The sequence below is a fragment of the Sciurus vulgaris genome, assembly GCF_902686455.1.
Source record: "Sciurus vulgaris genome assembly, chromosome: 9".
Classification (NCBI taxonomy): Eukaryota; Metazoa; Chordata; class Mammalia; order Rodentia; family Sciuridae; genus Sciurus; species Sciurus vulgaris.
Window position 1 is genome coordinate 144,395,595 of NC_136469.1, and position 27,346 is coordinate 144,422,940.

At 58.6% G+C, this 27,346-nt stretch overlaps 2 protein-coding genes across 11 annotated transcripts in view; both read right to left on the bottom strand.

Moving 5' to 3' along the window:
• ADD1 (adducin 1) overlaps positions 1–3,060 on the bottom strand; it is a gene marked incomplete at its 3' end in the record, with an annotated part of 69,146 nt that extends 66,086 nt beyond the window's left edge. For 3 of the 8 annotated variants that reach the window (XM_079154403.1, XM_079154402.1, XM_079154406.1), the window contains exon 1: positions 2,873–3,058. Of the gene's footprint in view, positions 1–2,872 lie in introns of all 8 variants that reach the window. The other 5 variants (XM_079154400.1, XM_079154407.1, XM_079154404.1 and 2 more) reach the window with 4 other exon arrangements.
• A 5,328-nt stretch (positions 3,061–8,388) lies between these two features.
• Positions 8,389–25,987, bottom strand: SH3BP2 (SH3 domain binding protein 2). Of its 3 annotated transcripts, none has more exons than XM_079154453.1 (13): positions 25,469–25,987; positions 18,763–18,902; positions 17,551–17,653; positions 15,907–16,024; positions 15,454–15,524; positions 14,442–14,530; positions 14,071–14,139; positions 11,562–12,213; positions 10,185–10,293; positions 9,974–10,029; positions 9,652–9,733; positions 9,030–9,089; positions 8,389–8,616 (listed from the first exon to the last, which is right to left on the bottom strand). In XM_079154453.1, exons 1-13 carry the CDS (start codon positions 25,549–25,551, stop codon positions 8,479–8,481), a joined length of 1,770 nt encoding a protein of 589 aa, XP_079010579.1. In that variant the 5' UTR covers positions 25,552–25,987; the 3' UTR covers positions 8,389–8,478. The 3 variants fall into 3 exon arrangements, with proteins under 3 accessions (XP_079010579.1, XP_079010580.1, XP_079010578.1); XM_079154454.1 differs by lacking the exon at positions 25,469–25,987 and adding an exon at positions 23,516–23,599; XM_079154452.1 differs by lacking the exon at positions 25,469–25,987 and adding an exon at positions 20,748–20,966.
• Between the last annotated feature and the right edge of the window lie 1,359 nt (positions 25,988–27,346).

The window sequence follows — 27,346 nt, forward strand, 5'->3', positions numbered from 1 at the left end:
TACATTTAAGTTTATGTCAGGCATGATAGCACACAACTGTAATCCCAGTGACTTGGGAGGCAGAGGTAGGAGGATGGCAACTTTGAGACCAACCTCAGTAATTTAATGAGGCCTAAGGACTTAGCAAGACTGTCTCGAAATAAAACAAAAACAAACAAACAACAAAAAAGGGGCTGGGGAAGCTCAGTGTTTAATCAACCCTGGAATTCAAGTTGCAGTACCAAAAATAAGGAAAAGAAAAGAAATGCATTTAAGACCCTGAATTCACAAGGACAAACACAGATACAATTCACAGGTTACTTTTAAAGGATACTAGGGAACCAACTCTTTATTTTGAAAACTAGAAAATAATAGGAATTAAGCATTTGTTCTGCCTTTTCTATAAGAAATATATTCAAGAAAATCAGATAGTGGATAAAGGAAATATTCCAACTAATAAGTGATGAGGTTATAAAATTAAAACATTAATGTTTTTCAAAGCCTCATAACTCTAAGCACTGAGCAGCAAAGGCTGTTAACAAGATTATGCACCATTATCCATCTGTCTACCTAAAAGTCATCTTGAAAGAATAAATCAAACCTGAATCTGATCAGGCCTTTTTATCTAGCCATCAGTATACAGCAAATTCTGTATTATTATAAAATAATACAAACTACCAGGTAAGGGTTCATCAACAAGTATTAAAAAAAGAGAGAGAGAGAGAGAGAAAGCCTATAGATTATAACAAGTCACAATGTATGGGGAGCATTTGGATCCTAGCTCAAAACTATTTTAAGCTGGCTTGTAACCCCAGTGTCTTGGGAGGCTGAGACAGAAGGATCCCGAGTTCTAAACCAGCCTCGGTAAAAGTGAGGCACTAAGCAACTCAGAGAGATCCTGTCTCTACATTAAATACAAAGTAGGGCTAGGGATATGGCTCGGTGGTTGAGTGTGCCCCTGAGTTCAATCCCCAGTACCAAAAATAATAATAATAATCTTTTAAAAAAATTATGAGACAGGGCTGGGGAGATAACTCAGTTGGTAAGAGTGCCTGCCTTGGGCAGGGTCACAAAGACCCTGGGTTCAATCCTCAGCACCAAAAAAAAAAAAAAAAAAAAAAAAAAAAAATGAAACAATCAAGAAAATGTTAATAGTAGTTGGATATTTGAAGGTATTAAAGAATTATTCCTCTTTTCTCATAGTGGTATTTGTGTTTACCTAAATGATATGATATCTGGTCAGGCGCATTGGTACATCCTGTAATCCCAGTGACTTGGGAGGCTGAGGCAGGAAGATTACAAATTCAAGATCAGTCTCAGTAACTTAGCCAGAGTCTATCGCAAAATAAAAAATAAAAAGGGCTGGGGTATAGCTCAGTGGTAAACCAGTCCTAGGTTCAATCCCCAGCACACACACACACACACAAAAAAAAGATATGACATCTGGGATTGAGGGGTCAGATGAAAAAACTGAAAGAAAAAACTGGCTAAGAGCTAATAATTGTTGAAACTAGATGAGCGTAAACAGGAATCTGCTATTCTGCCAGTGTGTGTGTGTGTGTGTGTGTGTGTGTGTGTGTGTGTGAAGAGTTCAACATGGAAAAGTAGAAGAAAGGCAGTCAAACTCTGGGTTCCATATAATAAAAATAACTATCTTTTGAAGTATTTGTTTTTACTCTTCTGATCACTATAAAGGCTACATAAAAGAACTAAAAATAACAGTGTAAAGAAACAGCTTTTAAGATAAAATAAGTTAACAAAAGTGAAATTAAACAAAACCTTATCAGCATCAGATAACATCAAAAGAGTTAAAGGAGGAAAGTATCAGTCTGTATAAAATATACAGAGAAGCAGGAGATGTAGCTCAGAGGTACAGCACTTGCCTCGCGAGAACAAGGCAAGAAACTACACACGCACACACACATTTTTTTTTTTTTTTTTTTTTTTTTCTTTAAGAAACTATCGCAGTTTGGAAACTGAGTAGAATTTAGATTTAGATTTAGGTCATTCACAGACTGACTCTCTGGAACTCTAGAAGCTACACGATACAAACTAGTACACTACCGGATGCCGGTTGTTCAGCTGTAAACTACATCAAAACTCTAAAAAGCAATTTTCCTTAAAAAACAACTATACTATTCTAGTTTCCCCGATAGCCAGAATTAAAGCAGCATTTTCAAATTTTGTATTTAAAAGAATATTTACACATCACTAGTTTTATCCAGTAATTAAAGGCTGCAATTTTCATAAACCCACCGTCACACTAAAGTCCATCTGGGCCTCACGGGTCCTCCCTCTCCGGGGCCGGGGCAGGCTCGTCTTCACACGTGCTTGCGAAGGAGACAAAGTAACCCTTTCAACCCGCTAGTTCCCACCCCACCAAGATTTCGATCCCTTTTCGACGCGCAATCTCTCCACGAAAACTCACCGACCGTGCGCGCAGCGCTCAGCTGCCTTCAAAGGCCCTCGGGGACACGGCAACCGCGGAGTGTCATTTTAGGCAGAAAACCACAGGGCCAAGCCAACGGCCGACGAGGCGGGCCGAAGTACTGGCCTCCAGGTGGGCCGCACAGAACACCCCTCACCTGCCCACCACCTCCAGCTGCGACTCGCGAGGGCAACAAGAAAATAATGGCTCCTCCCGAAACGCGGGGAGGCCGAGGGGCGGAGAGCCGCACGGCCACCAGGAGGCCCGTCCGCACCGGGCCCCGCAGCGGCCCGACGTCGGCGGAACCCGCCCCACCGTGCCCGAGGCCCGCGGCCCGCGCAGCTGCACCGAGAAGCCCGCAGTGACTGGCCCGCTGCCGCGGAGGCCGGAGCCCGCCCGCCCGCCCGCCCGTCCGTCCGTCCGTCCGTCCGTCCGTCCGTCCGCCCGCCCGCCCACCCGCCTCACCTCCGCGGAGAATCGAGGGCAGCGAGCGGCCTCCCGGCGCGAGTGCGGCCGCCGCCTGCAGGACCCGCTGGGGCTGGGTTGGGGCTGCGGCTCCGCCCCCGTCAGCCGCGCGCACCCAGGCCCGCGGCCGCGGCCCGCCCGGCCCCTCCGCCCTCGCTCGTCCCCGCTCGCCCCCGCTCGCCCCCGCTCACCCCTGCTGCCCAAGCTGGGTGCGGCCTGCGGCGCCGCAGCCCAACGACGCAAAGCCCCATTGGCCCGGCTGGCTCGCCACCGCCCAGCATCGCGCACCGCTATTGGCGGCACGCGGAGGCGGGACCTGGGGCGGGCGGGGCCTCGCGGAGGCGGGACTTGGGGCGGGCGGGGCCTCGCGGCGGCGGCGCCTCTCCACAGGCCGGGTCCCTGGGCGACGGCGGGGCGGGGCCTGGCCCGGCGGCGCGGCCTCCGGAACCTCGGGACGCGTCCCCTGGCTTGCGCCGCTGGGGGGGCCCCGTGCGGCCCGGCCACACGATGCGCAGGCGGACCCGGGGGCCCCGTAGGCGGGCGGGGCCCAGGCGGGCTTTGGGGCCCGGCTGGCGGTCAGGGTGGGGTCCGGGCAGCGTGGCCTGCGGGCCCCGATAAGGCCGCGCCGGCAGGAAGGCCTGCTGGTCGCGGATTCCACCGGCCAGGCGCCTCCGCGGAATCAGGAAATGAGCCCGCAGCGGCCATTGGCAGGGCCCCAGCCCCGCGGTGACGACCCGCGCCTTCCGCACACTGTGCCTCCCTGGTTTCGCCGAGACCCCGCCGGGCGCGGCCCGGGGCCCTTGCACAGCCACAGAAAGCCCGCCCAGGCCGCGGCGCCGCGTGCCGGCCGGCCTCCGGGGACACGCACCCCAGTTCGGTCCCCTCACTTCCCACTTCCTAGCATCCCGTGAACCGGTCTCGCTGACGGGGACCGGGATGTGGCTGAGCCCCTGACTCCGTCCACAGCCCGGCAACAAGAAAGGTGCTGCAGAAGGAGCGAGGGTGGAGGATGATAGAGCGTGTTTACTAGACACTCGCAGACAGGAAACAAAAAACCTGAGGGTGGAAGGTACAGGGGATAGGATGCCTGAACTTGAAGACAAGGAGAAAGGAACTAAATCAAGCAGAAAAGAAGCTGGGAAAGATTGAACTGCGAATTGTAGGACAATTTCATGGGGCCTAATATATTCCCTGAAAATGGTGGTGGCAGTTGGAAGGAGGAAATAATATTTGAGGACACAAAACCACAGATTAAGAAGCTTAAAAAAGTAACTCCTAGAATTATGGGCTCCAACAGAAATGGAATTTTCTACAGAACATCAAAACTAACTCTGAGGCGAGAATCACCTGTCATAAGCCAAGTTCAACTACCAAGTCATAGTCAGGTTTGGATCCAGGATCAGATTCCAGCAGGTACACAGGTAGGTGGTCTAGACCCCATTGTCACCCACCACTGCAGCCCAGTGTCCCTCAGCCACATATGGCATGACACACTGACAGAAGAAGAAAAGGAAAGTGGGCCCAGTACATTGGTGGACTGAAAGACAGTAGTTAGGAGACCGATCCCAGTTAAGCAAAGCCCCAGATGGTGATTTTGGCCATTCCCTTTATGTAGAGAGAGATGAGGCTTAGCTGGTTGGTCAGGATCCTGGAAGTTAAAGGATGAAGAGGCCTAAAGAACAAGAACGTGGATGGGAGTTGGCATCAAGGATGCAGGACTTTGTATTGCATGTTAATGTCCATCAGCACATCTAAGCTCTAAACAACCAAGCAAACAGAATGGCACAACCAATTACTATCAACCTGCCTCTGTCCTCTGCTGCTGCAACACTGGCAAAGTGCCCTTGGGTTCAGTCCCCAGTACTGCAAAAGAAAAGGATTTGAACAGATTTGTAACATGTGTTCATAGCAAGCATTGCTCACAATAGCCCGAGGATGGAAGCATCCACTGAATGATGAATAGATAGACTGTATGAAGGGGCTGGGGTTGTAGCTCACTGGTAGAGCACTGGTAGTGCCTCATATGTGCTAATGCCTAGCACATATGAGGCACTAGGTTTGATCCTCAGCATCACCTTAAAAATAGGGGTGGGAATATAGCTCAGTTGGTAGAGTACTTGCCTCGCATGCACAAGGCCCTGGGTTGTGCATCACAAAAAAATAAAACAAAGGTATTGTGTCCATCTACAACTAAAATACTTTTTAAAAGACTATGAAGAATGCCATGGATTAGTAAGAAAAAGACATAAAGAATTAGGGGCAGGGGTTGTAGCTCAGTGGTAGAGTGCTTACCTAGCATGTGTGGGGCACTGGGTTCAATTCTCAGCACCACATATAAAATAAAGGTCTATCAACACCTAAAAAATATTTTTAAAAAAGAATCAGCAAAAGCCTTGAATAGACGCTTCACAGACAAGATTAAAATGACTAATAAATACATGATAATGTTCTCAATCTCATTAGTAAATAGCTAAATGCAAATGAAAGCCAAAATTATACACATGCCAGATTGGTAAAAATGAAGAGTCTGGCAATACAGAGTGCTGGCAAGGGTGTGAAGCCAAGGAAATTTTTTTTCCTGATGATGGGCACATGAACTAGAAAAATATCCTGAGACAAGAGTGAAAGATCCTCATGTCCTGGAGAAACCCAAGCTCCCATGCATGGGACATAGGTAAGATTGTTGCAGCATTTGTAATTACCTCAAACTGTAAACAACCAGAGTCCATCTATGTAAGACAGACCTGTGAGCAACCGGCGTCATACAAGAGAACAGTGTGTAGCAATGAACTAGAACAAGCTGAGCAACGTGAATAAACCTCACAGACAATGATGGGCCAAAGAAGCCAGAGGCCAAGGCTCACATGCAAGGTGAGTGCTTGGGCCCTTTTCCCAAGTTCTAACACACATCCAAATGGTGGGCAAGACAGTGACCCACTCTGAGGCCACATGTCTGTCAGTAGAATGGGGAAGTGCAGCTGCCTCAAGGGCAGGGCCTAGGCCTCCCACTGCCCACCCTCACAGCCTGGGACCATAGGACAGAGCAGTGAGGCAGGAGCGGTTCCCAAGAGTGCTGGTCCCTTTGGTGACAGAGGATATCCTCCAGCCCTGGGACAGCTGATGACACCCCGCAATGACTGTCGGAGGTGCGAGGGGTGTCGGGACCAAGCAGGGTCAGGGTCTGGGCTGCCAGCCTAGGAGAGATGGGACCACAGGGCAGTGAGCACTGACGCTGGGCCTTGAGCTTGGGCCTGGCCTCAGTCCTCTCCACTGTCAGATGGGACCAACAGAAGCCACTTTTCCAAGCAAACTACATCAAGCACCCAGCTCAGCACCTCAGAGAGCGGTGACCACGTCCCCCCACTCTACACATGGAAGAGAACATTCTTTGCAGGTCTGAGGAGAACAGCAACCCCTTAGGGCTCCTTCTTCATGCCAGAGGACCAGGACTGGGGCCCTTCAACACCCACATTTGCCCTCTTGCAAATGAGGCAGTGGGCCAGGCACAGTCCACAAAGGTGGGCAGCTGTGCCAGGAGGCCCATGGCCCAGGAGGTGAAGAGAGGCTGGACCAGGCCTGGGGTGGGGATGAGCCTTGGCAGTCATAGGCTCAGCCTTCCAGTTAGCCTGTAGACCCATCACCTAGCTCTGTGCCCCAGGACCCCCAGACCTTTGGTCTAAGTTTTGTTTTTTATAATATGTTCTAGCCACTGAGCTGGCTCCAAAAGTGTGTGCTCTGTGCACACCACCAGGCCAGCAGGTCCCCAGGCACCACTGGAAAGCAGTTCCCTGATCCAACCCTATTTTAAATTTCACAGGACTGGAAACTGTAGCCACAGAAGGTGGTGGTGTGTCCTGCCCCCAGGACCCCTAATCGAGTTCAGGGCAGACAGAGCTAAGAAGTCAGACTAAGGAGGAGCACTGGCCCATTTCCCAGAGATGGTTTGGAACACCAGAAGCTCCCTGGGCCCCAAACCGGACCTGTGCTCCCTGCGCTTCGACTCGTCTCCCAGGGGAGGCTGAAAAGGAAACACCTGCAGAGGTGGACACCTGGCTTCGCAAAGCAGATGGCAGCTGACATCCACAGGGCCCACTGTCCCACTGCAGCCATGGTGCCCTGGGGCTGCAGCCTCCCTCACCCGATGACCTGATCCACAGGCTCCCACAATACAGCAAGGGTGGGGACCCAAACAAAGAGCCATCCCTGGGCAGTCAGTGGCCAGTGGCACAGTGCAGTCCTCGACTTGGGCTCCACCCATCAACCTTCTGCCCAACACGAGGAGAATCAGGGACCAGATGACCCTGGGGCCCACCAGCCCTGACTCCCAGCTGTATTTGTTTTCACAAAAACCCAGCCTGGATGGCTGTGCCTGGGAGCAGGGCCTGTGTAAAAGGGTACTAATCAGGGCTGCACCTGAGATGGGTGTTGCCCAGAGGACTTGTGCACCTAGATGCCAATGTCCCCACCCCTCTTTGGCCTCCTACTCAGAGGCAACTCTTCATGCCCCACCATAGTCATCAGTTCCTCCAAGAAGTCTTCCTGGAGCACCTATGAGGTTCCAAGCTCCTGGCCGATGCATACCCCCTGCCCTGGACACTGCATTGCACCTCACATCCAGCTGTCCCCTTGCTGGACTGTGAGCTTGGCCAACCTGAGCTTGGGGCCTGTTCATAGTGCACCCAGCTCCCGCTCTGGGCCAGGCATACAGGAGGTACTCAAAAGCCATCTGTCAATGCAGAGAATGAGCCAATTATTGATGTGGAGGCCCTTTAGCTCTGCAACCCGGCTGCCCTGGGCATGACCCATGGAAACAGCAGTGGCCAGGCGCAGTGGAGCAAGCCTGTAATCCCAGCAGCTCGGGAGGCGGAGGCAGGAGGATTACAAATTCAAAGCAATTTAATGAGGTGCTGATCAACTCAGTGAGACCCTGTCTCTAAATAAAATACACAATAGGGCTGGAATTGTGGCTCAGTGGTCGACTGCCCCTGAGTTCAATCCCTAGAAACAAAAACAAAAACAAAAAAGAAAAAGAAACAGTGGAGACTCCAAGCCAAGACTGCCAGAGCTGGGTCCTGACCTGTGACCAACTATGCAGCCTGGCACGCTGCTCAGTGACCTGTGTCTTAGCAGACAGGGAGACCACTTCCCACCTGGACATAGGTAGGCAGTAAGCTGCTACCCACTCCTTCCCAACCAAGCCCTGGTCACCGAGGCAAAGATCATCTCTGATTTACTGGGAGGCAAGGGTCGCTCCTGGAGCCTGGGTTCTTACTGTTCCGGGGGAGTCTAGAGCCAGCCCTAGCCCCCACCACTGTCCCAGCCTTGCCTGGCTCCCAGTCCACTGCAGCATGGTGTGTTGTGGGCCCAGACTTCTAGTCCTTGAAGCCCAGACTCCTGGGAGGGAGGGAGGGAGGGAGAGGCTGTGTAGGCCTGAAGAGACACCCGAGTCCTCTGGAGCCGGGTCCTGGTCCAGCCCGGAACCCAGCTGCTGAGTGGGGCCGGCCAGGTTTCACAGCCCTCACTCCAGCTCATCTTCGCACGCAGGTGAGGCTCCATCTGTGTGGTACAGGGCTGTGGCCCCCTGGCTGCTTCACGTGGGCCAGGTGTCACCTGGGCCCAGCATAGCCATATGGGTGTCGTAGCAGCAGGCTCTGGTGGCTGGGCAGCACATGGGTGTGGTAGTGCTCCACCATGCTGCCCACACTCAGGAACAGGACCTCACCCTCCAGGTAGAACTTAGAGTCCTGTGGGGTGGAAGGCAGCAGGGTCAGTGGGGCCCAGTCCCCCACGCTGAGCCCGTCTCCCCTGCCCCAAGCCCCAGATGTAAAATGAGGCAGTCAGCAGTATGGTGAGGCCTGCTCCTGCTGCCCCATGTTCCCTGTTTATCTGCACATTAGGCTTGTCTTGTGCTCCCCAAGTTCTGGCCACACTCCCCCAACCACAAGGACCCATGTGGGACCTGCACCCAGGGACCACAGGCAAGACCTGTGAATAAACCAGCCCCTCCAGGGTCCCTGAGGACAAAGCTGGCCAGGAGAGAAGGGAGGCTGCACCGTGAGGAGGGAGGCTGATGGGGCTGGCACCAGGCTCAGTTCACAGCTGGGCCCTGGTCAGGCCCTGGGGCCAGGGGCCCTATCCCACCCTCAGAGCCCCTCACCTTCTCAAAGATGCGGTAGTTCCTCACTTTGTTAGAGGACTCGTCCCACACAACCAGAACCTGCAGGAAGGGAGTGTCAAGCAAAGTCTCACCTCAGGAGCCAGTGAGGGCGTGGGCAAGGCCTGGGTGCCAAAGCCCTTTGGAGCGAGATGGGAGGGGCTACAGACACCCTGCCCAGCTGTGGCCAACTGAGCAGGCGCAGCAGGGGCTCCCCCTGCCCTCAGCCTGCCCTCAGCCACTGGTGCGAACTGAGCAGCAGAGGTACCCAGCCCACCGGACCCAGCCCTCTGACACAGCGCGGCTCAGTGACACCATGAACCACACACTTGTGAGGCTCAGGCTGTGAGGACCCCTGCCATTCCCACCACCCAATGGCCTCCCCACCCTCCCGGATCCTGCAGCCCAGCCCTCGCCTCAGAGCCCTGCTGGAAGCAGCTCTATCGCCTCCAGTCTTCAGAGGGCACTGAGTTCCAGAGCAAAGATGGAGGGTGCTGCTGGGGCCCTACAGAACTCAGCCAAGGTGCCGAGTAAAAGGCTGCTGCGGAGGCGATCTGTAAACTGAGATCCTGGGTCCCCAGCGGCTGGGGGCAGAGTGCCAGAAGGTCCCCGAGGTGCAACCTACCTTCCCCGACTTGGTGGAAGAGTTCCGGATGCAGTACAGTCCGTGCTGAGGCTCTCCCCGGGGGCTTGTGGCCTTGAACAGCCTAAGACAGAACAGCACTGACCCTCCAGCCCCCAACACTCAGCTTTCTGCCTCTTGCCGCTCTGGGCCTCTGGTCCCAAGGGCAATGGCTGCCAAGAGGCTGGGAGAGCCAGTGGGAGGGGCCAAGCTGAGGGTCTCTGCTGCACCTGGGACCATGTGCTTGGTCCAAAAAGGTGAGGGAGGGGGACCAAGAAGCAGACCAGCACTCCTCCCTGCAAGCACATGAGGGCTTCACACTGACCTCTCCACTTCACAGGACTCTGTGGTGTTGACAAAGACCGAACTGGGCAGTGGCACCTAGAGAGGCCAACAGGAGTCCACACAGGACTGAGTGACCCACACCCCACCTCTTCCCCAAACGGCTGCGACCCAGGGCTCTGCAGGATCCTGTCCCCTCAGCTGAGACAGCACCCAGCCTGCCCTCCCCGCATCCTCCCTCCGCTCAGTCTTGCCTTCTCATAGTCCTCATCTGAGTCCTCCACGCCCACATCAGCCTGCGAGGGTCGCCGTGGCTTTTCAAAGGAGAAGCTCCTGAAACTCTGCCCATCAGGGGGTGATCGCCTGGGATGGGGCAGGACAGGGAGGCCAGACCACATCACCCTCTGACCTGACTGGCTGCCCTCTGCTTCCCTCCACAGGAGGGCAGAGGGCAACATCAGAATCCATGGTATCCCAGGCCATGGCCATAGGTCCGGGATAAGGCTCACAGAGGCTGGGCTCACTGCCTGGGGTAGCAAGCATTGACTGAGGCCCGGAAGCCCCAGCAGGAAGTCAGGGTCCTGTGGGGGGCAGGAATCCCGGGCACTCGAGCTCAGATGTTTCCAGTGGACAAGTGTACCAGACACTCTGCTGCTGGCCCTGGGACCATGGCCAAGTCACACTTCTCAGAGCCACAGGGGAGTGGATAGATGCGGTCTGACCCAAGGGAGGCTCACATTAAGAGCCTTGCACGTGGGACAGTGGTCAGGTGATCCTTCTCAGCCAAACCTCCAGGGTTTTAGGGGACCAAGGAAGCCCCAAATGGCCTGAAGACCATGAGGACATTCCAGGTCAGGCTGCTGGCTATGGGTAAGGCTGAGTCCTGGACAGTCACCCATAGCACTCAACAGACTTAGGTTTGGGCACAATGACTGACAGCTGAATATCTGTTCCTCTGTGGCCGATCGTGAGAGAGAATCGTGAGGGTGACGAGGGGTCTCCCAGGACCTTTCTCACCAGCAGCAGGGGTCTCAGAGATGCTGACACTACCCTGAGGAGGGGCAGCCGGGGCATTCAGTGTGAGCCAATCAGGGCAGCCGGTGAGGCTCATTCCTTGCCTCCCAGGGCCTTCATCCACCAAATGAGGTACAAAGCCCACCACGATCCAGACACCTTCAACCAGGGGCCACTGGTGTGGCTGAAGGCATGGGAGTGAGGGACACTGTGGGCCCTAGCGCTATCCAGAGATAGGGAAGAAGTATTGCCAGCAGGCCTCCAGGCAGACTTGGGGACGTGCTCCACATCTTCCAGGCATTTCCCAGTCAGGAAGGATACAAGGCAGCCCTGATGGCTCTGGAAGCAGGAGGCACACCCAGAACCCCAGGCAGGCTGTCTTTGGGCCAGCACTGAGGGCTGTGGAAGCAGCTCCAACAGGCCTGCCTCCCCAGGGTCACACTGACCACGCCCAAGGCAGCGGCTGGCTCCAGCCCACGGCCTAGCCCTGGTGGGCCAGTCGCAGGGGAGGCTGCTCCCTCTACGCAGGCCTTCCTGCACTGGCACCTGCCACGCAGGCTGGGTCGGGAGGGGTCCCAGCAGCTGTGAGGCAGTGGCGCCACTGCAACCAGACTCACTGGAGGTGGGGCAGCAGCGGTTTCTCTGGCTTGGGCAGCGCAGCGGACCGGGCAGTGGGCTCAGGCACAGGCGGCTTCAGCACAGGAGGCCTGGGAGCCACGGGGGGCACAAAGAGTCCGGGTTTGGCCGTCTCCCTCTGGGGGACCTCTTCAGCTATCTTCAGGAACTTGGGCTTGTTGGCAGGCACAGGCGGAGGCTCAGATGTGGGTGGCCCCCGGGGAGACAGGTGGAAGGACTTGAGCTTGTCACAGTTCCTGGAGGTGGCGGTGGACATGGTGGCAGAGCTGGAGGCAGGGCTGGCCCCGTGGCCAGGGGTCCATGGCTCTGGGCTGGAGCTGGCACCCTCTCGGAAGCAAGGTTTCCGGAGGCCAGGCCCAACGGACATGCTGCTCACAGGGGGGTCGCTCATCCTTCGGGAAGTGGCAGGCACCCTGAGGCCAGGTTCAGCCCGCCTCGGGCCCAGTGGGTCCCTCGTAGTGTCTTCAAAAGCTGGATTAGCCTCTGGGAGGCCACGCTTAGGTGGTGGGGGTGGCAGCAGGGGACTTGGGTTCTTGGAGGTAAAGGAGTGGGCACGGGACAAGTCAGAGAAGGCTGGCTTCCTGGTCGTGGGCACTGGGGGTGGTGGGTAGGCCGGTGGGTGCGTCAGGGCATCTACAGAGCAAAGAGAAGCAGGTGAGTACCACCTCTGGAGTTGAACCAATGCCACCATCTGCTGGCTGCACAGGGGCCGAGTGGGCTTGGGCAGCCCCACCCGAGGCCACCACTCTAGAGCTAAAGTGCCCAGCCCCTTCAGCCTCCCCTGGCCCTCCCCATCCACCCTCCATGTGGCAGGCAGGCAGGCTGGCTTCTCAACACTGGCTGCACAGGAGGAGCCAAGAGTTCTAGAAGTGGAAGTGAGAGAGAGGAGCAAGGACAGCCAGGGAAGCCAGGCCTGAGAGGGGTGGACTTCCCAAACACAGGAGAGCAGGACAGGCGTGGGGAGGCTACTGGGGGCAGATGGGGTCTGTCTGACATGTGAAGGCTGCTGCGGGAAGTCCAGCGGTGTGGCTCATACTGTGGGGACACCAGGGTGCAAGTCCTGGATCAGGGCAGTGAGGCCTGAGCCCTGGAAGCTCCTCAGTCATGGGGTGGGTATCCCTCCAGGGTGGGCACAGAGGCCTCTGAGGGGCAGGAGGCATACCAGGCACCTGGAAGAGGGAGGCTGATGAGCAGGGGCTGGCACGAGCCAGGTGCACCAGGCAGTGCTGGGTGCTGGCCTGGGAAGGGGAGGCTGCAGGCCTGGAAGGTCCTGAGGAGAGCATGGGGGAGGTCTGTGGAGTGGGGTCCAGAGGCTGGAGGGAGAGTGGGCCTGGAGCACACAGTAGGTCTGCAGGTAGCTCCCATGCACTCCCCTGCAGTGCAGGATGGGACAAGAAAGCCTGTGAGTGGGAGGTGACCAAGGCAGATGGCCCCAGGCCGGGGGCTGAAGGACTGCTGGAGCTGGCCCCAGAGGAGCAAGGAGAACACTGAGAGGACTCAGGGTCTCAGAGGCCACTCACTGGAAGTCGAAGGGTAGAGGAGGAGTGTCATCCCAAAACAAAATGATGGACAAGAAGGCTTGAGAGCAGAGGTTGGAGAAGAACCAGGGAGGGCCAAGGGGCAGAGTGTGAGGGGCAGGGGGCAGGTCAGAGGCACTGCCCCCACCCAGCCCTGCACTTCTCTCACCCACACACACATGACTATCGGCAGCAGCCCGTCTCCCCAGGAGCCAGGGTGCTTCAGGAGTGGGACGGGCATGGGCCACTGGTAACAGCCCGGCCTGTAGCTGTGCTCCAGAGAACTGGCGACCAAGGGGAAGTGGACCTCCCTGGGCCCACCCCTCAATGTCCCCGCCCTTACTCCCAGCAGGAGCACCCAGAAGCACCACCAGCAGGACCCCAGCTGACTCCAAACAGGCTCCACATTCCAGGCATTACCCAGTCAGGAAGGCACAACAGGGAGGCCCACATGCCCAGAACCCCAGGCAGGGCAGGTCTTAGGGCCAGGAATGAGGGCTGTGGAAGCCAGGCCACCCTAGGCTCCACCTGTCACCTAAACTTGCAGTCCTCCTGCCTCAGCCTCCCCATCTTCCCTCCCATTCCATCCAGGGGCACCTGACCTGGGAGGTGGGAGGAGCAGGCAGTAGAGCTCTGAACCTCTTAATAGCGGGTCACGGCAAGGCAACAGGCCATCCAGAGCGGGACCTGCCATCACCCCCAGCACAGGTGCCACTGTGGAGCCAGACCCTGTTCCCTACCCACTGGATCCCCAGGGCCCACTCCCTACCAACCTCCCATTTCTCCCATTCATGAGATCCCCAGCCCCTGGCCCTACCCACCAAATCTCCAGACCCCCCGCCAGATCCCCAGGCCCCAATCCCTATCCACCAGATCCCCAGGCCCCCCTCCCTATCTACCAGATCCCAGGCCCCACTCCCTATCTACCAGATCCCCAGGCCCCCCTAGCACCAGATCCCAGCCCTGCACCTACCCTCGGGCTTCACAGGCTCTGGGGAGTCGGGCTCCAGGTATGAGTCTTCCTCCTCCTCATGCTCATAATCTGTTTGTGGCAAACAGAGGGTGAGACTCACAGGACACACAGAACAGGGTGGCAGGGCCCGCTGCACCTCAGCTCAATGCCCCGATCATGGGAGCTGAGCACCCCGGAGGCAAGAAGGTGAGGATGAGGCATCAGGATTTGAACCCAGAACCCAGGCCACTGTCATGCTGCAGGACAGGGAACAAGCACAGCTAAACATGCCTGCCTCTCCTCCACAGCAACCTGAGGGGGGCCCTGGTCCCTTGTCAGCACTGGCAGCCAGGTGTGGAGAGCTGGAGGGGTGGGTGTGGACCAGCCCTCACCTTCACTGTCTGTCGGGTATGGAGAAAGGCTGATGTCCACAGGCCGCTCCACCGCACCGTAGAAGCTGTCTGTGTCGGAGCTCGAGTCACTGAAATGCAGGGAGGGTGGCAGGGGCAGGTGGTGAGCACCGGGCCTGGGGGTCCTTGGCCCTCACTCACTGTGACACCTACACTCAGGAGCACTGTGACAGACACAGATGTGCACGTGCACATGGAGCCACCTGTGCACAGAGACAGGGACAACAGGTGCGCACACTCTGGGCAACACAGATGACACCGGCAGCAGGTGTGCAGGCATGTGCTCAGACACGCACAGACAGGCACAGGACAGATGGGGGCTGGAGGCTGTGGGGGCACTGCTGCCACCCCTCGCCTGCTGGTTCCTGCCACCCTGGCTGGCTGGAGACCTGAGCGCCGGGCTGGTGCGTCCACCTGCTCCTGCTTACGGGGGCCTCAGTCAGCTCTGGGCTGAGCTGCTGCAGGGCACCCACCTGGGCTGAGGGCCAGAGCTCCAGGGTCAGGCAGGGACCAGCAGGGTAGCCTGGGAGGGCCTGTCCCTCTCTGAGCCTCAGCTGCCTTGACTGTGAAAGCAAAGGACAGTTTGTCTAAGGCCTCTGGAGAGTCCCTTGCTGCTTGCTGGGCCATCTCATGGGTGAGGGTGCTGTGACCAGGGGGGACTGAACCTTTCCTGGGAGACGCATTCTGCTCTCCCTCTGAGAGAGTTAAAGAGGGTGTTGGGGGGCTGGGAACCCCAAGTTCTGCACTGTTGCAAATACTGTGATCCCCAAATGGGAGCTACCAACAGATGACAGAGCCAGACAGTGAGCTGGAGAGGACAGCAGGACCAGGGAAGACAGGTGCACACTCCACATACACATAGTCCGGCTGGCACTGCCAGCGACACCTCTGAGGAACGGACTCCAGGTCAAGCCCCCAGGGTCTGGAGAGGGACATGCACGTCAAACCCAGGAGCCCCAGGTACTGCCACCCACCTTCAGGCCCCTGGGCCCACCTGGTGTCCAGGGGCAGCTCCTTCTTCTCATGGATGTGGCCAATCTCCCTGCGCAGCAAGGCCATCCAACTCTGTGGGTCAGCCAGAGTCAGTGGGCATGGTGCTGCCCAGCCCCCACTCACCCTCTTCCCCTCCCTGTCCCAGCTGCTCTGCAGTGACCACCAAGGTCAGGGGAGAGGGCCCCAGCTGCATGCAGCTCCAGCTGTGTGACTCAGGTGTGACCTCCTCCTCTTGGGGTGGCAGCTGCCCCTCTGTCCACCGGCTCCTCCCGTGTGCACTCTCCAGGGGCCCAGCACCAGGCTCTGGGCAGCATCCACCCCGCTTCCCTTGCTCCAGGCACCTCTCCTTGGGGCCTGGACAAGATCATGTCAGCCTCCTGCCAAGAGGTGACAGGAGGCCAGAGCCCTGGAACCACGGAGCCTCGTAAGCAGTCCTGGCGGGAATCCCCATCACCTTGCGCTCCTCCTCGGAGGAGGCCGAGAAGAACCACGTGCGGTGCTTCTTGCTGATGTGGATGATCTTGAAGGGGAAGACATTGTTGGATGTCGTCTCCTCGGCCGCCCGCATCACCCTAAGGGCACAGGGGTCACCACCTGGTCTCTTCACAGAGGTGGTCTCACCAGCCCATCCCTATGTGGGTCTGGGTCTGGCACCCAGCATCATGACCCAAGGACAGGGGCAGATCTGGACAGTCCCTGCCTGCCCGTGCTCCAGGCAGAAGACCTAGATGCTCTGGGCAGATGGCAGAGGTGGATGAGAGTGGGCAGCTGAGTCCACGAGGGCCTCAGGGAGAGCAGCATGTGGGCTCAGAGGTGAGGCCACATCACCCCACTGTCTACCGAGGTCATCTCCCACCTCTGCCTCATGTGGTGCCTGGGCTGCCTGCTGAAGGCCCTCAGGGGCTCTGGCCAGCCCCACGCTGCCTGCTGCCCAGCAGCAGCCCACATGTATGTGGGCTCACGTTCTGGGGAGTGGCTCACGTCATAGCTGCTCTGCAGCCCACTGCCCAGGCAGGCTGTGGGCCGTGCACAGAGATCCCAAAGTCAACCCTGAGGAAGCCCTGCACCAGAATGCCTGACCAGAGTCTCTCAGGCCCAGCTGGCCAGAAGGGTGTGGCCACTCCCTGGGGCACAGCTGTGCCCAGCACTGGGACACAGTAGTGAACTGGCTGGCACATGGTGTCTGAGGGAAGAGAGTGACTCCGGGGGGACTCCAGAGCTCTGATCACAGGGTCTGCCTTCTGCCCAGGGCTCTGGGTGGACAGGAGCCTGGTGCTGGACTGACTGGTTGGAAGCTGGGGCCTAGAGTAACTATTAGAGCAAGTCCTCAAGGACCCCAGTGACCCGTGGTCGCTCACAGGCCTCTTAACTGAGAGATGAAAGAGATCAATGCTGCAGGACGCTGCACAGCACGATCCCTGGGCCCAGAGCCCAGAGCCAGCCCTTGAACACTGTTCATGGTCCCAAGGCTAACAGGTCCCAGGTGGGGCTAACAGGCCCACACACTCCAGCATGCCCCAGCTTACCAGAGGGCTTGGGTGCAGGGTCCACCTGCCCACTAGTCCAGAAGCCCTCAAGGGCAGGCTCATGGCCACTTGCTGGATGGAGCTAGCCCATGGCACATGTTTTCCCAAGGAGACCCAGTAAAACTGGCCCCCAGCCTGGGAGGACCCTGAAGCCAGGAAGTCTGGGCAGGGCCTGTGTTTAAGACAGGGCCTGAGCTGGCTGGACTCTGAGTAACCTGGGAAGAGCTGAGGGTTGGGTGGGTGAAGGGGCAGGGTGGTGAGGGAAGCAGAGGTCACTGGGAAGTGAATGAACTGGACTGCGAAGCAGGCTGTCCAGGCCCTTGAGACCTGACCATGAAGCCCCAGGAAACCTCAGTAAGGTCCTTACCCCAGGCTCCAGCAAAGGCCTGGGGCACACTGGCAGGGCCAGGCCTGGTGGAGGCTGGATACAGCAGAAGGGAAGAGATGGAGGCCGTCTTGGGAGACCAGGGGTCTGCCCGGGAGGGATGAGGGCTGGCTTCAAGCCGATCTCTGCCAGGTGGTCTGGGAGGGGATGCAGCTACAGGCCGGGCAGTGGGCAGGTGGGCACTCACCGGTTGTAGCCACTCAGAGAGAAGGCGCCTTGTGGGGAGGCGGACGTGCTGCTCTTGAAGTAGTAGATACAGCGCTTGTGGATGATGACAAAGCGCAGGGGCCCTGGGGCAGAGGATGGGGTCACCAGGGCTGCCAGGCCAGCCCCACTCTCAGAGAACTGCTGAGGGGAAGGGTAGGACACCGGGCTGGGCTACTCCCTTCCTCAGGGGTCCACAATGGGGCCAAATGTGGGCGAATGGTGGGCATGCTGGCCAGCCCCAGGGCAAGCCTGGCCACACGGGAGGGGTAGATTCAGGGGCCAGAGGCCCAGAGAGGCCACAACAACCTTGCTGGGTACTGCAGGGCTGCAGGAGGCTCCCTGCACCCCAGCTAGTGGAGTGAGGACAGCAGGGGTGAGAGCAGCAGACAGCCACTGGGGTGGACTGTCCTCCAGATGGGCAAAGCCCCAAGCTCCGCCACCCCGGTCCGGGCAGACGCCAGTTAGAATTTCTCCTTGGAGGATCCCTATGCAAAGAGGTACCAGTCTAATCAGTGCCCACCCAGAAATGACAGTCCCACCTGGCACATCTCAGCCAGACAGCCCAGGAACAGGGAGTCCTTGGCAGAGGGCACTGCTGGAGCAAAGGCATGGAAGGCCTTTCACCGTGGGGTGAATCAGAGGGACAGGCAAGGCCCAGGTGCCCTTTGCCTTCAGTGCCTCGCCTCTCCCAGATTACTGTCCCCAGGCGCTAGAACCTGGGTCTCACGCAGCTTCAGAAGCCCAGCTCCCAGCTGGCTCCTGACCTGGCACATGAATTGGCCATGTGCTGAATGATCAACCAATTCCCTGAACATTCACAGAAAAGACAACGGCAGCACCCAGGGCCAGACCTACCAGGCCACCCTAAAGCCACCCATCTCTGGATGCAGACTGAAGCTCCCGTGGCCAGCTGGTCAGCACTGTGCACCAAAGGCTATACTCTTTGACCAGCTGTACCACCCTGGACTTTGTCAAGTTCTGGGGGCTGGGGAGGCTGGCCTCAGGTCCCCTAGGGATGCTGACCATCAGAGAAGGAAGAGAAACACCAGAGGACCCAGGACATAAGGCAGCAAAGGTTCAGCGAAGGTGTGTGCTTTCCTAAGGAGACCCAGGAGAGCAGTGGAGAAATAGGACCAGGGCCAGTTCTGCCCACAAGTCCTCCCTTTGTGGTCCCCACTGCCAAAGGACTCACATTTGAGCAGCTGCAGCTGGGTGCCACCTTTCTTGTGCAGGTAGCCAGCCTTGGCTACACCACCGGGCATGGTCAACAGGTTCTGGGCACCTATGGCCTTCATGGGGACAGGCCAGTGCATCTCCTCAGCCGCCATGAAGCTGGAATCAAAGAGGAAGAGACAGTCACGGGCAGGGATGGGGAATGTCTGAGCTGGGACATTCATCAGGACACTGCCAAGAGGCAGCATGGGAGGTCAAGGCAGTGACAGATCAGGAAACCCTTTCCTGAAAGCTCCAGCATTCCAGTAGTGACCCTGGGGCAAAGGGTCATGTGGTCTACCTGCTCAACCCCACCTGGCCCCTTGGCCACAAGCCCAGGATGCTGAGAACTGTGTCCCTTATCACTAGTTCACCGGGCACATATCTGCTGAGCGCACAACTTCTTGATGGCCGGAGTATAGTGATGAATGAACTTCCCAGCCCAGGTAAGTCAGGCCTTGTACTGTAGGGACGCCCAGTCCCAATGCCAGGTGAGCCCATAAAATGGCCTGCCCTAGACAGGAAGTCAAGAGTGGCTTCCTGGAGGAAGTGGCACTGGGCTTACAACCTGAAAGTGGAAGTTAAAGAGGTACAGGGGCTGGGGTAGACCCTGCATACCCTCTCCACCAGTTCTGACCCTCAGTGGGTAAGAGGTAAGATGCCCCCGGATGTCCATTCTCAGTCACTTTTTTCCATCCCTTTCCAAGCATCAGTAAAGGAGATAGCAGAGAGCCCCCAGTTCCAACTGGTCTGGCATCCTGGCTGAGCCTACTGGGGGATTCCAAGGCCTTAGCTGCTGGGCTCTAAAATGAGAGGAAAGTAGACTGAACTGTCCCGCAGCATACGCTGGCCAGCAGTGGCTGGGAACCGCTGGTAGGCTCACTGGCACCCACCTTCTCAGCCTGGGCATCACTCGTCTTCCCTTTCTGAGCCTCAGAGGGACCACACTGCACACTGTCGCAGGGGATCTGGCCCACAAAACCCTACATCCCAGGCCCTGGCCTGGGCCCCTGCCACTACTCCAGCCCCTAACTTGGCCTCCAGCCGTCCCCCTGGATCTGGCCAGGCTGCTGCCCATTTCTGGCTTTTGTCTGCAATGACTTTCCCCACTACCCACATGGAGAAATCCCTTGTGGCTGTCCTTCAGGGCCAACAGCAGGGGTTTCTCTCCTGTGAGGCAACCAAGTGCCCTGTCAATTCTGAGGTCCCCCAGCCCTGCCCTGTTTTGTCTGTGCCCACCCTGGGCCAGCTTTGGCTTCAGGCCTTGGTGGAGCTGGATGGGAGCAGGCATGTGGCCAGGGTCCTATGAGCCCAAGGTGGGGCAGCCAGGGTCAGACCCAGAGACCAAGGTCAACTGGGCCCACTGCCACTACAGCTCCAACCCCAAACACATACATAAGCACTGTCCACTCCATCAAGAGTGCAAAGGAAGTCACCACACCGAGGACCCAGGATGCCTTTGATGGCCTCTGCTGCTGTCCCCCATGGCTCCATCTGCAGAGTGCCCACCCTGGAGGGGGAGGAGGGACCCTGGAGGTCCGGGCCATCCAGCTGTCCCCCATGGCTCCCAAGCCCTCGGCGCGGGAAGGCAGGAGTGAGGTCTGGGCAGCTGGTACCCAAATGGGGAGGTTTGGAACAAAGGCGCGGCCACACCCCCGCTCTGCCCTGCCCTGCCCAGCGGGCCCTCGGAGCCCGGCCGTGGGGAGGGAGGTGGGCGCCCGGTGCTCACGCCCATCGGGGGGTCCCGCGCACTGCGGCCCGCCGAGCCCGCAGCCCCCAGGCCCACCCTGCCGACCGGCCCACGCCCGCCTTTGTTCCCGGGACGCGCGCCGCGCCCGGGGCTCCCGGAACTCGGGGTCTCGGGTCGTGGTCCAGAGGCTTGGCGCCCGGGCTTGTGGACTCGGGGTTCCGAGGCTCGAGGCCCAGAGTCCGGGTCCGCGGATGGGATCCGGGCTCAGTACTCACGGCGTCCACGCGGCGGGCACCGCCGGCTTCCGGGGGGCGGCCAGCCCCCGCCTCCCCTGCGCGCAGCGACACGGCCCAGGGCCGGGGACCCCGGCGACCCCGGCGACCGCCTCGTCCCCAGCACCCGCCTCCCGCCGGCCCCAGCTCCGCGGCCGGGGCCCCGCGCCCGCCATGCTCGCCGCGCCCCAGGCCCAGGCGGCCGCCGGCTCCTCCCCTCGCGGACGGGGGCGGGTCGCGGGCAGGTGAGGACCGGCCCGCCTCTCGCGCGTCACCCTACGCGGACGCCCGCTGCCGGGCCTCAGTTTCCCCACCTGCGTCACTGCAGCTGATGGGCGCCAGGGAAGGATGCGATTATGAGGGTAACCCGGAACCAAGAAACCCCCAAACTGCAACTCCTAGCCCCTGCCTAGGTCTCCATCCCGCCTGGTCCCTTGCTGGCTAGCGCCTTGGGACAGTGGCTTTTCCTCCCCAAAGGCAGTTGCCCCCAGGGCAGAATCCGCTTTGCCACGTCTCCCAGGGATTCGCCAGGAGTCAGGGGTCTGTTCATTGGCAGCTCCCGCTTGCTCAGGACACGCGGTGGTCAGATTGGCCAGAGGCTGGCGAAGGCCTCACCGGCCACCAGGCAGCCTGCCTCCCTCTCCCCCCAGCATACAGGTTGCCCCAGGATGGGTGGCCTGTGGCAGAGGGCAGCAGAAGGCCCCACACTGGCCCTCTGGCGGCATAACGACTGGGCCCCATTCCCACCCGCTGTGCATGTTGGGCACCCCTCAGCGGTTTCAAGGCCTCCCCTGCAGGCCAGCTCACAGGTCCTCTTCCAGCACGCTGCAGTCTGCAGCTTCCATCCTGGCTCTGGCTACCTCTAAGCTTGTTCCCAGGGCTCCTACCTGTATCTCCCCTTGCATCCTCCACAGCCCTCTAGGCTGCCTGCTCCGTCCTGCCACCATGCTGTCCCCCTCCACTGCCTCTAGGAAGGCCCCTGCGCGTCCTCTTCTCAGGTCACTCCAGTGCCTGCCTTATATCCAACATGACCCCATTCCCCTTGCTCCTCTGTCCTAGGTCTTGGGCTTCCTCGTGCACACCTAGCCATTCCTGATTGGCTCCCCTGGACCTTCCTCACAAACTCTCCTCCTGCCTCTGCCCTCTGCCCTCTGCACCTATAGCCAGCCAGACACATAGCACCGCTAAACTCGCCCGGCAAACACCTCTAGGCCTTGGCCACGCTGTTGACACTGCCTGCAGGTGCAAGTGAACTACCTCAGTCCTCAAGAGGTGGCTCAAAGAACACCAGCCCCTCACAAACTCTTCCAGAAAAGAAGAGGGAACTCACCCCCTCTTCACCCCATACAAAGACACCACAAGTGAAAACTATAAAACCATCTCTTACGGGCCTAGACATAAACATTCTCAACAAAATACTAGCAGCCTGAACCCAGCAACATATAAAAAGGATTCTACATGTCAGGTGGGATTTATTCCAGCAATGCAAAGCTGGTTTAATATTCAAATCGGATCAATGTAACATCAATAAAAAACAAAGCCATGCGCAGAAAAATGTTGGACAGAATCCAACAATCCTTCATAATAGGAACAACACTCAACAAACCAGGGAAAGAAGGAAACTTTCTCAACACAGTGAAGAACATCTACAAAAAGTATACTGCTAACATTTCTAGGGGTGAAAGACTGAACACTCCCCCCAGGACAGGAACAGGGCAAGGGTGTCTGCCCTCACTGCTTCTGCTCAGTGTCCTGCCAGAGGTCATGTACAAAGTAATCAGGCAATAAAAGAAAGAAAGAGTATCCAGATTGGAAGAAAGAAGTGAAGCCATTCACAGATTGGATTATTTTATATCTACAAAATTCTAAGAAATCCACAAAATAATTATTAGAATCAACAAGTCCAGCAAAGGTGGCAGGAGACCAGGTCAAGGCACAAGTCAAATGCATCCCTATACCAGTTCCAGTCATCCAAAGTCGAAGGAAGAGTTGATTCAGGCATTCCCTCTTCCAGGAAGTCTCCTAGGACCTCTCAAAAGTCCTGCCTCCACTCTGGGGCTGGCCCAGCCTTCCTTCCTAATGCCAGCTGCACTAGGCTGTCCCTGCCCTCTATCCTTAGGGCTCAGGCCCAGCAGAGTGGCACCCAGGGTTAGCCCTGGTGGGTGGCTGGGACTGAGAGTGGCCTGGAGGAAGGAGGCTGGTGCACTGCACCTCCCGGAGCTGAAAGGACACCTGGCAGGTGTGTCAGCAGCTGCTGTGAAGCAGAGCCACCACTTCCCCCTGGGGCTGGGGAGGCTGGAGGCAGGAGTTGGGCAGGCAACAGCCCTACCTTGTTTGAGCTCAGTGACCAGGCAGGGGCAGGTGGGAGAAGGGTTCAACCCCATCTGGCTGCCTTCCCGCTGCCAGTAGGACAGAAGCCATTTACTGACCCTGTGGGGAGGGCAGGTCATGACAGGGCAAGGTCCTGTTCCACCTCTACCTCCCCTGGGAATGTCCTGACGCTGACAGCATGGTCCCTCTCCTGCACCCGTGGGTGAGCCAGGATGGTCCCTGCCCAGGAACCCGGTGCCGGGCCAGGATGAAAGCAGAAAGGGGAAGTGGCCTCCGAGGGCTTGGGCAGCGGTGGGCCAGGGTCCACACAGCTCCTGGGGTGTCCAGCCTCGCTCACAGACAGTCCGACCTGTGCCTGGAAGGCTGAAGGGAGCCCCCCAGGGGACCTGGCTGGGTTGACCTCCCGGGCTGTCTCCCCTAGATGGTTAAATTCCACTCACTCGTCCTGGGGCTGCAACAGGCCTTCCTGCCGATGGCTTCAGCCCCTCCGCTGCAGGAAAGACACCCCACAGGGCTTGCCGCCGTGCTGGTGAGCACTGGTGGGCCACGTGGGTGGGAGTCACGAGGGAGCGTGGCAGAGGCCAGCATCTCCCTGCTGTGAGAAGAGGGTGGAGGGGCTCATCCTCGAGGCCCGAACACTGAGGAGAGCTGGCGGCAGTCAGGACTCGCTCTCCAGCTGGCAGGCTGTGGCTGGGAGGCTGCTGCCTGGCAGGGCTTTGGAGATATAGCTGGGCCTCGGGTGGCCAGAGCTGGTGGTGGCTGCTAGATTTCATGACCCTTCCAGAAGGTACGGGGTCTTTGTGTGTGCAACATGTGCCATGCTCTGAGCCTGTGTGCTGTGTGTGGCCCCCCAGGCACGCGGTTCCAGGCCTCCCCACCTTCTCTCAAGGCGGATACTGGTTCAGGCGACCCTGAGGCTGCTGGAGTGGGGGTGGACTGAGCAGACCAGTGCCCACTTTGCCACAGAGATGGCCCGTCCAGTTCCACCAACGCAGGCTCTGTGGCTTCCGCCCACTGCCCTGAGCCTCGCACGCCGTCTCCTCACCTGCAGAGGCCCACACACGCGCTGCAGCTCCGCACGCCCAGTTAACACCACAGGTGCACTCACAGGAGATGTGCAAGTGAGGGAGATCACATGCATGCACACCAGTGTGTGTGTGTGTGTGTGTGAACACACTGTGAGCCTGTGCTGAGTGAGGGGGGAGCCCTGAAGGGCCAGGCTCCTGCAGACATGGCCTGGCTGACCACAGTGTTGGGGACTTGCTATTAACAGAGACCAGACTGGCCCTGCTGTGAAGCCACAGAGCAAGGCAGGGCTGGCGCTCCAGCCTGAGGCAGCAGAGGCCAGGTCTCCCCAATGCACTGGCACACACTCTCACACACTCACACGCAAATGTGCACACTTGCACACACATCCTGTCCACACACTCCAGCATGCACACGCCACACACATTCATGCACACTTACACTCACACTCATCACACCCTTCTGTGCTCACACTCACTCAAGCACCATCCACACATGCCATGGGCCAACAAGATCCTTTATAAGTGGTCCCCAGGGCACTGGGCAGGCAGCGTGGGCACAGGCCAAAACCGTCACTGCAGCCCCACACGGCCTGGTGCCAGGTCCCACCTGCCGGTTAGGAAACCCCATGGGTCTGCATGCATCCACACTTACTCACAAAGTGACACCCTGAGGACACCGAGCCCGGGGCTCAGGACTAGTGCAAGAGCACTGCTCATCCCAGCACCCCAGAGCTCAAACTAGCCATCCCCATGTCACTGACGAAGACACCGCGGGTCCAAGAAGCAGAGCACTCCCCCAAACACACATGCACTAAATGGCAGGGCACCCACGACCCTCCACCCGGTCAGCGTGGCCCAGCAGGTGCCTGCTGACGGTGCCCGGGTGAGTGGAGCTGGCGGCCTCCTCCACACACAGCCCCAGCCACCGGCCTCTCACCAACTCTACTCTCTGCTTTTAGTTCCCCTCCCCTCCTTCCTCTTCCCAGAATCTTTCTCTGTAAGAGAATCAAAACCAAAACGCTCCTAGAAAGGCCCAGACCACACGCATTACCACGCACACACGCACACACAGCACTCACACACTCCACACACGCAGCATCCAGCGCAAGGCCACCCCAGGCAGGGCCGGATCGGCTGCGGGCTGAGCGGCATGAGGGGCAGGCGCTGCAGGTTCCAGCAGCAGCGTTCTTCCTGGGCTCCCTCTGGGCCCATTTGGGCCCACTCTTCTCAGTGCTGTCCCTTCTCATGGGCCCAGGATCAGGTCCTGTAAGTCCCCCTGATGAGAACTGTGGTTCCCATGAACCCACCCGGCCCCGCATTCTGCAGATGCTAAGTCAGGGGCTCCGGAGGAGCCACCCTACTGACCTGGCAGCACTGACCCAGCACATGGCTCTCCTCCTGCCCGGTAACCTGCTGGAGGCTGGTGTCCTGGGGCCCAGGAAGGCCATGCAGCTCAGGGGCTGTGGGGAGGGGCCACACCCTGCATCTCCCAGGTGTGTGAGGCTGAGGCCCCTGGCTGCTCAGGTGTCCATGCCACAGCTCAGCTCTGCTGCCCCTGACCTGTGGCTGGTGGGGCTTCCTCCTAGTCTGGGACTTCCTGTTGCTGGTTCCCTGGGCTGCCCCCAAGGAGCAAGCACTTCCTGCCTTCCTCCCTGTAAGGTCCTAAAAGCTGCTGGGGGCCCAGGGCTGCACTCTGTCAATGCTGTTTAGCCTGTTGGGGTTCGGTTCCCACTCACCATGATCCTGTCCCCCACTGGAGTCAGAGGCCACAGGTCTCTGGGCTCCTGGACCAGCTATGCCCCTGGGAGAAAACTCCATGCTGTCCCTCCCTCCCCAGGCCACCTCTGCATACATACCAGTCAACCACAAAGCCCCTCACAGCTGAGGGTGCCAGGCCCACACAAAGACAGTGCTGCTACCCCACCCAGGGAACTCCCCCCCCAACCCCACTCCCCTCCCGAGGCTGACGCGGATGCCCAGTCCCGTCCTCTGAAGCCAAAAGGGCTGTGCCTCTTGTACCAGAATCCTGTGGGCTCCAAGGTGGCTTCTGACACCACGGACGGGGAGACCAGGATGGGGCCAGGGTCCTGGCACTTCTCAGCCTCCCTGCCTGCAGGGCCTCCAGCGCTGCTCATCGCCCAGACTGAAAGGCCTTGGTGGCAAAGCACACTCTGCCACTCTGGCCCCTCCCCAGGCCCCACTCAGAACTCAGCCCCCCAAGTTGCTCTGCTTCTGTCAAGCCCAGCCTCCTTCCCTGCCTTGGCCCCTGCTGGGCAGCCGGGGAACCGGGGTTCCAACTCAAGCCCCTGGGTTCCCAGCCCCTGCCTCTTCTCCTCTGAGCCCCAGTCCCAGGGAGGACAGGACCCGTAGGGGAGCCAGCTGGGGAAAAGAGCTTCCTGGGATCAGAGGCCACCTGCACAGCACGATCTGAGGGTGACAGAAGTCACAGACCACAGGGCCTGGGAGTTGCAGGGCCTCTGTCTTGTCCCCAGGTGTCATGGGACACATCCTCTGCTGACTCCACCCTCCCACTTCTGGCTATGTGACACCGAGCTGTCCCAGTCATCGGACCCAGAAAGGGAAGCTCGGAAGTAGGAGGAGGGAGCTTGTTTCTTCAGCCATGTCCACCAGCCAGGCTGCCAAGGTCCCCCGCATCCTCTAGACCACCTGCTGTCTCCCGCAGGGTACAGAGCTTGAGCTGGCTCAGGGTGGGCACAGTGCCCCAGGCTCCTCCAGCCTGTGCCAGCGTCCATCCCTGGGTGGCCAAGGGCAGTCCACACCTTCAGCAGAAAGCTGGCCACGGCAGACAGACGGACGGCAGGGAGGGGAGGGTCATCATGGGGACCACTTCCCACCCTCCTTCCCTGCAGCAGGTGTAGAAAAGCAAGAGAGGAGCAGGGGCACCAAGGAGTGTGCCACCTCACAGCTGGGAGGAGCCACAGGCATGAGGCTGCCGAGGCTGGGAAGGCTGGGGGTGGAGGCCTGGGGACAGAACCCACCAGGAGGTGAGCCAGGATCCAGCCTGTTCTCTCCAAATGGGCCACCCCTTGCTGGACAGACAGAAGGATGGACGAGGCCTGTGTAGAGGCAGGAGCCAGACCTGCCCCACCCAGGGCCATACCCTCATAAACACCACAGAGGTGGAAGTGAGCAGAGGGCCACCCCCACCCTAACCCCTGGCCAGGCCCCACCCTGGGTGCAGCACTGTGAGGCGGCAGGGGAGCCACAGCCAGGAGGAGAGAA

What these genes read in the sequence shown, in the direction of transcription:
- SH3BP2 (XM_079154452.1), bottom strand. Translation starts at nt 20,920, where the DNA reads ATGGCGGGCGCGGGGCCCCGGCCGCGGAGCTGGGGCCGGCGGGAGGCG. An exon ending in CCTCCGAGGAGGAGCGCAAG is followed by an intron (nt 15,525 to 15,906) that starts GTGATGGGGATT and finishes GCTGACCCACAG; the next exon opens with AGTTGGATGGCCTTGCTGCG. An exon ending in CCGCTGCTGCCCCACCTCCA is followed by an intron (nt 10,294 to 11,561) that starts GTGAGTCTGGTT and finishes GCCCCATCCCAG; the next exon opens with GCGATCACCCCCTGATGGGC.